The sequence below is a fragment of the Carassius auratus genome, chromosome 32 (genome assembly GCF_003368295.1).
Source record: "Carassius auratus strain Wakin chromosome 32, ASM336829v1, whole genome shotgun sequence".
Lineage (NCBI taxonomy): Eukaryota > Metazoa > Chordata > Actinopteri > Cypriniformes > Cyprinidae > Carassius > Carassius auratus.
Genome location: NC_039274.1, coordinates 19,743,599 through 19,752,748, shown reverse-complemented (window position 1 = coordinate 19,752,748; position 9,150 = coordinate 19,743,599). Strand labels below are relative to the sequence as shown.

The 9,150-nt window shown below is 40.1% G+C and overlaps 1 protein-coding gene across 1 annotated transcript in view; it reads right to left on the bottom strand.

Moving 5' to 3' along the window:
• Window positions 1-507: 507 nt before the first annotated feature.
• Window positions 508-9,150, bottom strand: part of pkd1l2a (polycystic kidney disease 1 like 2a) — a 33,107-nt gene continuing 24,464 nt past the window's right edge. The window contains exons 20-41 of the mRNA XM_026215839.1: window positions 7,992-8,123; window positions 7,686-7,911; window positions 7,409-7,599; window positions 7,045-7,275; window positions 6,796-6,897; window positions 6,529-6,707; window positions 6,271-6,417; window positions 5,973-6,172; window positions 5,477-5,721; window positions 5,169-5,382; window positions 4,370-4,824; window positions 4,086-4,182; window positions 3,846-3,986; window positions 3,589-3,774; window positions 3,143-3,473; window positions 2,927-3,060; window positions 2,717-2,844; window positions 2,470-2,630; window positions 2,138-2,348; window positions 1,408-1,509; window positions 1,184-1,315; window positions 508-1,103 (exon numbers count right to left, since the gene is read on the bottom strand). Coding sequence (XP_026071624.1) covers window positions 978-1,103; window positions 1,184-1,315; window positions 1,408-1,509; window positions 2,138-2,348; window positions 2,470-2,630; window positions 2,717-2,844; window positions 2,927-3,060; window positions 3,143-3,473; window positions 3,589-3,774; window positions 3,846-3,986; window positions 4,086-4,182; window positions 4,370-4,824; window positions 5,169-5,382; window positions 5,477-5,721; window positions 5,973-6,172; window positions 6,271-6,417; window positions 6,529-6,707; window positions 6,796-6,897; window positions 7,045-7,275; window positions 7,409-7,599; window positions 7,686-7,911; window positions 7,992-8,123 — 4,071 coding nt within the window. The 3' untranslated portion in view covers window positions 508-977. The remainder of the gene's footprint in view (window positions 1,104-1,183; window positions 1,316-1,407; window positions 1,510-2,137; window positions 2,349-2,469; window positions 2,631-2,716; window positions 2,845-2,926; window positions 3,061-3,142; window positions 3,474-3,588; window positions 3,775-3,845; window positions 3,987-4,085; window positions 4,183-4,369; window positions 4,825-5,168; window positions 5,383-5,476; window positions 5,722-5,972; window positions 6,173-6,270; window positions 6,418-6,528; window positions 6,708-6,795; window positions 6,898-7,044; window positions 7,276-7,408; window positions 7,600-7,685; window positions 7,912-7,991; window positions 8,124-9,150) is intronic.

The following is a 9,150-nucleotide window of genomic DNA, read 5'->3' as shown; positions in this document are numbered from 1 at the left end:
GAAAATGTGTGGGTGAAAATTGAAACCAAGTGCACTGAATATATTTCCAGGCCACACTGTTCAAAAATTATAAACAAGAATATGTCAAAACTGTCAGTGGTGCTGGAATATTTGAGAGACTTTAAAATTGCTACCAGTAATGCCCTGTCCAGTAAGTATACCAAATTTCACAACCATTTTGCATATGGTTTGGAAGGCTATGGAGTTCCAAAATATGTGACGCATGATGGATTTAATAGGTTTGTTGCCAGACCCCAATGAAAATTTATCAATAATTTTTAAGACTGACTGATTTAGGTCTTTTTGCTGGTACATGCTACACATTTATAATGTCTGGCCGCCCAAAGGTTTTTTTTTACTTATTTTCATGTTTTTTTAAATGAGTTAACTGTCCTGCTTAAGCAATAGGATGTTGAAACCTGAAAAACAATCACAAGCCAACTTTTTAATGTAAGTCCTTTAGGCGATTGACTGGGTGAAATTTTCTTAGAACACGGAGACATTCAGTGCATGGCAGCAACTTTGTTTATGCTGCAGGGCATAAACAATGCCATGTATGATTCAGATCCCTTTATGAATAAATACTTGTACACAGGGTGTTGACTGAATTAGTTGTAAACTCCCCAGATAGTCATTTTACTGCAGGTTGTTTTTTAAAATTACCCTTCAAGAAAATAAATATATATATATATATATTCATCTATTATCTACTCACAAATGCTGATACCTTGATAGATGTAATGCAATAATGTAGTAGGTCAACAACTTTCAGAGTTGCATATTTCATGCTTAATATTTGTAATAATAGCAATGACAAACATACAAATAGATCTAATGGAAACATTCTGCAAGATAAAATCCAGGGGGAAAAGCTCTTTGAGATGTACAAGAACAAATACTAAGCATCCAAACACCAAAAAGGCATTTTACAATAAAGCTTCCATTGACTGTCGCGGTTCTAAAGACGAGGATCATTTCTATGATATGACAGAAGCTGTAGTAATAGTAGCATCTGCATCAGTTTGCTTTTTCTTGCACTTGATGCCAAGCAGACTGCAGATCTTCATCAGCATCAGTTCTACGATCTCCTCTTCTTCAGAAGGCTAAGGGTAAAAAGAAAAACACTAAATGAATCTAGAAAGGCGAAATTGTGGCACAGCACTGGATTAATTATGAGATTTACCGTGGGTTGAAGTTGCTCCTCATTGAAAGCCACCAAAATCACAGATATAAAGAGGTTGAGAACTACGAATGTCATAAAGATGATGCAGGATCCAATCAGGAAAGCTCCCAGGACTGGATTGTAATCTAAAACCTGTAGGTAGAAGGAAACGATACATTGAACAATGTTACGTTCTTAAACACATTAGCAGTGAGTACAAATTCAGTATAGATCTTTATGTTTACCTCATCATAGTTAAAGATACCCAGTTGTAGACAAATAATGGTCTGTGCAGCCTCAAGCAGAGTTCTGTATGAATAGAGCTTCCAACCGTACATCAAATTGCTCTAATGGGATACAAAATTTTGAAAACTTTCAGACAAATGTGAGTACAAATTTAATGTGTGGAGCCTAAAAAAGAGAGATATGGTGGCAATCAAGATCTCCAGCAAATTGTGTGCATTTCAGACTGCTCCTCGAGTTATTGACCAGTGGTCTCAAACATAGTTCCTGGAGGGCCACAGCTTTGCAGAGTTTAGCTCCAACCTTAATTAAACACACCTCAACAAGGTCGTCAAGGCCTTCAGGATTACTAGAAACATCCAAGCAGGAGAGTTGGAGCTAAATTCTAGAAGGCTTTGGCGCTCCAGGAACTGAAGTCAAGTCGTTGAGGATTACTTGGCTGTCTCCAAAAGCAGAAAAATGCTGCCTCTACAGGGAGCATGCAAAGGCAACAAGGCACCATGTCCAGTGATGGCGTCACATGGTGTCAACTGAAACCTTCTGATTTATTGTGGAAGGCAGCATAGATATTTCCTTCACTACCTTAGTGCACAAACTCTGTCATTGCCTGATAGGGCAGTAAAGCAACAAGTCAAATTTTGGATGCCACCCTTTAAAACTACAGGTAGTTGTGTTGGAGCTGGGCTAGAACCAAACCTCTTCAGGACATCACCATTTCTGGTCTTTACTCACAGCAATGGAATAGGCCAGAAACATGATGGTCATGACCACAATGAAGCCAGAGATATCTGACCATGCCCGCTGCAGTGTAGATGTGATCATGTGTAGTTTGGGGTTGAGTCTCAGCAGATGCCACAGCTTTATGGTGGCCAACAGGACTAAGAAAGCTATCAGATAGCCCAAGACAGCATCTGCTGTGGCAGTCTCATAAAAACTGGCAAACCTGTTAGAGAAGCAGATGTATTAAATCTCAAGTATTTTGTGTATTGTGCAGGAAGTAGAAGTCTAGTATTCCATTTCAAACATACTGATTGACCTAGAAGAGCTGAAAGAGTTTCACTCACATGTCTTTGTTGTTTTGGTAGTACTCAATGTCCCGGTTACCCAATATTGTCCTCTTGACAAACACACATAATGCACTCCAACTTAGAATGATAATGGCCAACTCTAAGAGATTCCATTTGCTTCTGAAGTATGCCCATTTCTGCTGCTTCATCAGTTTGCCCTGTTAAATCCACAAAATACTGTGCATTAGGACTCCACTGATGCAAATTACGCCATTTTATTGTAATGTTCCATAAGCGAGCGGACCTGCACAAACATGTAGTAGAGAATGAAGAGGAAATAGATGGCCTCTGATGCCATAACAAATATGTGGAAGCCACCAGTAGACTGATAAAGATGGACAGTCTGGACCACACTACGATATTGGAATGCACCTATAAAAACAACAAAATTACCATGAGTCCAACCTTTGACAACATGAGAATCTTTAAAGGATATAGAGAGGAGATGCCTCACCCACTCCCGTCGTCTCAAAAATGAGAGTCACAATGCAGAAGAGATTCACGTTTGCATTATAAACTGTGAACTCCACAAAGACAGCCCGTGTATACACGTCCAGCCAGATGTTGTCAAAAAGATACTGAAGAAGACTGTAGAACAAGAAAGGACACATTAACTGTTGTAACTTCTTTTTTTTAAAACTAGATTGCATGTTGTTACACATTATGCTACCTGCTTGCATTCTTTTGATCCGGGCCTAGTTCCACCACAAATCCTCCACCCTTATAAAGGGCCAGCCCACCCCAAACAGGGTTTGCCCGGAGTTTGGCCTGAGTTTGGTAGCGCCAAGCTGTGGGTACAATCTTAGAACCATTCACATTTTTAGTCTGGTTCCACCCTGGACTGTAAGAGCCCATGTCCTCTGCTTCCCAAGAGTATGGGGCATGGCATTCAGGAACAGAGTACTGCATGGTCTTGGCAGTTTTACAAGAATCTTTCCTTACCCTAACCTGGCGGAAACGAGCGTTGCCAACAAGTTTTGAATTTCCATCTGTTATAAAGCCTGAAAAAGTAAACAAAAACAAAACAAGGTACATTTAGGTTTATCAGTTCAATATACAAGCAGTTTTTAACCTTGAACAAGTAAACAATGTAGACATTACACACTTAAAGAATACCTGGATATTGCCCAAACAGATTACTGAGCAAGGAGGATTTTGCCCAATTTAATATATCTTTGTGGTTCATACTCTCTGAAATGCCATTGCTGAAACTCTGCCGGATATGCCGAGTGAAGTAGTATGCATTGGGATCTCGTTGACCATATGCAACCAAGAGAAGCATCCAAAGGAATCCCACATAAACTGCAACGTAAAATGCTGTGTCAAACAAGCCGATCTTTCGATTAATGAAAGAGAATTTATGTTCTTCTTACTGAGGATCTCCCTGATGAGTGCAAACACTTTCTGCTCCTTGATCATGTTGTTTCTCATCTTTTGTATGTCAGTGGGAGGAGGGGGCTGATAGAAACTGCATGTGCTGTCTCTCCTGGCAATTCTGATTGCATCGGGATCATCTGTGGAAAGGTATTTAAGCTGAGGTTTGGTCACACAAAAAAAAGGGATAGTCAAATATGATGCTATAAATTAAGTCATGTAGCTCATGGTCCATTTACCCATGTTGGATAGAGTCCCATCAATCGGAACATCTCCATAATCTTCTTGATCAATAGTTTTGAGTACCAAAGCAAAGAAGACTGCAAAGCCCAGTACCTAAAAAAAAACAATACAAGCACATCACGTCTGCATCTCTGTAGCAGCAAAACATCTAATGGACAATGTCATGTAAATACAATCTGCACCGGAAGTAGTTATGTACTGTACAATACACATGAATATAGAGTCATAAAATACAAAAAGGAAGGCCACAACAATTTTTTTTCAATATTTCATCTCTTACTTTTACAGGCTGGGTGATGAAGAGGCTTTCGAAGAATGACACCACCATTGAGATGAGCCAACTGATGGAACGCTCCTTCCCATAGGTCAACCCATACATCATAGTGAAGTATGCTGAAACACCACTGGTGGCTACAACAAGAAACCAACCAACGAACACAAACCACCAGGGCAATCCTTTCTGACAACACTTTTTGCTGTCACCACTGTTTCTCTCTGTAGGGCTGGAGCTACGTGTATGTAGACCACTGACAGAACAGGAGGAGACATGAGGTTCAAGCAGGTTCTTCATGCCTTGGACCTGCAGTACCGCCTGATTGTAGCTGTTTGGCTTAGAGAAGGATGAAGGCCCCAGCAGTCTGAGCTCTCTCTCCACGTTTTGCAGTTGTTTGTAGAGATACTGGCTGTAGACACTGTGTTTTTCATTTCGCTCTGAGCTCTCACAAAAATGGCCCTCTGTGATAGGAACAAAATAATATTGTTTCATATATATAATGATAATGTTTCTAATCATATGCTGCTCTCCATTCAAAGTTGGAGGTGGGAATACTCGAGTTGAAAATCTCTACTTCCAATCTCAAAGCATTCCAGTTATACTGCATTTAAGACAATTAGAACTTAAATTCTCCCACTTCCACTTGAAAATAACAAGTTGAACATTCTTTCGTTCCCCCATGCTGGATATTATAAATCAAAAGACTCTTCTCTCTGATGTCGGGTAGATCAATTCCAAACCAACCAGAAGTTAACATATTTTGAAGTATGAGATGGAAAATTCATGTCCATGTCCATGAACTCACCTTTCAGATTTACACACTCCAGGGGAGCTGAGAGAGTTTGCTTCTTTTTATAAGAGTCAGTGTAAAACTCACTTCCAGCTCGATTGTGTTGACGAATTATCTCTTCAACTAGTGACAGCAGATTGTTGATATCTGTTTTGGTGGAGTCCAGTTCTGTCCTTGGAACAGGTCTTCTCATGACCTTATAGAGTGACTGTGCTATCCATTTGATATCCTGAAAAGATATTATAAAAAATGTCTTAACGCCACATCCATTATGAAAGAGAGATGGAACTATTCTGGGCCAAACTCTTAGAGAAGGACTTGACCTTTATCACAGTGTCAGGTGTGATTTCCTTGTGATTGTTGTGTGGAGGCTGATTCGGAGACACACGTCCCATTTTGCCTTGCTTTTTGGGATCTATCTTTGACTGTTGCTTTAAAGATGATTCAGACTTTTGTTCTCTGGGACGAGCATTTCTGAAGATGCTCACAATAAGGAGATTGATAGGAAACATGATAATGGAACTCTGGATGCCAATCATGACCTGTTGCCAGGTGAACTCAATCTGACCTGTAGCCCATTCAAAGATATAAATCACATTATTATGAATGTACATATGTTTGATTCAAGCAACATTCAACCATTAATGACTGAATCCCTACAATTATGGAGCTGTCTAGTATATAAAACAGGTGTGATGTGATGGTGTTCTAGTGGCATGGAGTATGCTTGTCATTCTGTGCCCAAGAACGACTTTAGCAAACTGTGTTTGAGTACAGTATCCTGTAGTCACTGTTAGATTCATGTTTTATTGGTCATACCCATGTCCATTGTCTGCTCTGAGGGGTCTGATGGGATACCCCAGAACATGATACTGGTCAACATGGTGCAGAGCAGCAGTGAAAAACAGCAGGAGACACGCTGTACTCGAGTAAAATTACTACTTGGGGGACGACTGATTACAGAGAACCAGATGTGACCATCACGGAAATCTTTTGCAGTCTTCATGAAGAACAAATTACTGTAAAGTTCAAAGACAATAAATTAAACATTAATGAGAAAATACCCATAATTTTGTACCACATACATTTCTTACCAAACAATCTCTCAGCTACATACCTAAACCTTTTCAAGTCCATCTCTGTTGCTACAGGAAAAACTTTATCTAGTATACATTCTCCCAAGTCAATGGACAACCATGAGTTGCACAGGAAGTGCCACTTCTGCCCAGTCTGCATGTCCTGTACCATTACCTTGTTAACATACCTGTGACAAATCCAGAGGGTCACATACAGAAAGTAATTCAATTACAGGCAAAAATCAACATGCCTCCAAATAATCTGGCAAAGTACTATGTGACATTTCTATTCATTTTACCAAGCAGGATGCGGTCCTGAATTGTCATGCCATAGCCTAATACTTTGTAGCTCTCCCAGTGAGAAGGGGATGGTCAGCATAAACATGTCCAGTCCTCCCCTTTCAAACACTGGTTTTTCAGGGTCAGTCAAATGATGAGGTTCACTCTCTCCCTCTGTGCCCTGTAGAGTCACTGTCACCTGGAGCAATTTTATAGCAGCGTTAATACTGAATGGCACAATAGTGTTCCTGAAAAAAATGCTGGAACTAAAGCTGGATGAAACTTACCTGAGAAGAGGTGGAGGCCCCACGACGATGCCCCGTGTTGATACTCAATAAGTAACGATATTCAGCTAAGGGATCATTGTCCTCCAGTACTGTGACCTTCACCTTTAAGTAGGATTATTAACATGAAAATTACACAATTAAGTTTTTATTTTGTTTTATTTATAGTTTTTTTGGTTTTGTTTCAAACAAGATAAGGAATTACAAGTGTCAAATTGGATTTTCAACAGAACCAGGTTTCTAAAAGCAAACCTTGACTGCATCCTGAATATCCTTTCTTCGTGCCCACATCACAACCAACAGGTAAGCCAGGATGATGGCGCCTACAAAACACACCACCACTGGGTTATTGACGAAGGTTGCAAAGAGTTCAGCAGTGCGGGACACATCAACCATGTTGGGGATGACGAAGAAAGAGCTTCCAAAAAAGGTCAAATGGGTACATAGGCATTGAGTAACCAAAGTTGTAGTACGAGGGCCAACCTGAAAAAAGGTAAAAATCCTGTATAAATGACATGCTTATTCAGTTTAAAGGAGCTTTCACATAGACAATGATTGCAGTAATACTGTCAGTGTGGATGGCCTTAGAAGATTGGCCATTAATTGTTCGACTTACCCTACAGCCATCACCACTCCAATTGGCCTTTGTCTCATCCCAATACAAACAGTGAGCAGCAATGGTTGTGACGAAAACTGAGGTGTTTGTCGAATTTACCCCTGCACCAACAACAGGCCTCACCAGAAGGTAGTAAATGCCTACTTCAACTGTCATTTCCGTAGGGTTAAGCACCCAAGTGTACCTCTCCTCTGCATCACACAAATATAACAAAATAATTCTCAATCTCTTTCCGAAAGTGTTCAATTCTGTTTATTTGTTTTTATTTGTTAATAACCTTCAGAGTTGCCATCTTGAGGTAGCTGGATCCAGGCTTCATAATTTGTATCGTTAGGGTAGTCCTGAAAACCCAGGAGCAACTGCAGAGGTGTCTCCTCTGAAGGGTCTAACTTGAAAACCAGAGATATATTGGGTGCAGTCACATTAATGACCACAGTGCTGAAGTTTGCCAATTCCAGAAGAGTTTGGTTAACCTCTGCCACCTCTGTCCTTGGTAAGAGGATCTAGGAAAAGACGAAAATAAGTTCTGGGTGTTTTATGTTAGCCAAGCTTTTGGCCTTTATTGCTGGCAATCTCCTTTTACCTCAATCTCTTCAGTGAGGTTTGCCACTGGAATCACAGAGCCATTCATTTTGGTGAGAGATAGAGATCCCACTGATCCACTGATATGCACGCCCTCATGCTGTGAAAATGGATTTATCCTGAAACTTGTCATCTGTGATAGGTGAAAAGAGAAATTTGGTCTAATTTTTGAATCTTACCTAGGTGGGAGAGGCGTCCAAAGGTTTCTCCTACTACTATTAACACAGATTACATGCAACTCTACTTTTCATTACAACAGGGTGTGCCTTACATGTCCTGAAAAGTGAAGCTGCGGGCTCTTTGAATGCCCCCTGGTAGCTGGCTACAGTAATCTAAAACTAATGGGACTTTAGTAAAAATAAATAAAATAAATTATTTTTTTTTAGTCTTTTCAGGCAGTTGTTATCACATTGATATAAGTTCAATTGTATACTTTTCAGGCAGTTGTTATCACATTGATATAAGTTCAATTGTTTATTTTTGTGATAACTTTTTTATCTGGTAATTTGATGCTATAAAAACGGGGCGTGTTATGGTTTATTGGGTCTGTGGGAGTTTGATTCCACAGCTCCACCTCACGAAACTACTGCTCAGTCTCTGACTCCAAACGAATCTACTGTACAGACTCTGGCTCCAAATGACGTCATTTACTCAAGATGGCAGCGACCATAATGAGATGCTTTGGCTTTTTAAATTTTTTTTATAGAGGAAGGAAGTGGAGTCGCATATTTGATCTTTTTTTACAGTCTACGATTACAATCAGATGGATTCCACAGTAACTGTGTGGATTTTGGCCTGTCTAGCAGACATCTCAGCATGGCTGAAAGAACTCAACCTAGCAAAGAGTGAAGTTGTCTTCCCAGCCACTCCAACATTTCAGCACAATTCCACCATCCAGCTTTTCAATGATAATTTCAACCAGATCAGTCAGAAACCTTGGAGTAACCTTTGAGGACTAACTAGCTAGCTTCAATGAGCTTCAAAGTCCACGTCGTAACATAGTCATGCAGGTTTGCAACATTCTGAAGATCAGGCCCTCCTAACTATTGCAATGCTCTTCTGACTGGTTGTCCAACGTGTACAATCAAAACTCTATAGATGATACAGAATGCAGCAGCACAATCAGTCTTCAATGAGCCCAAGAGAGCCAATGTTACACT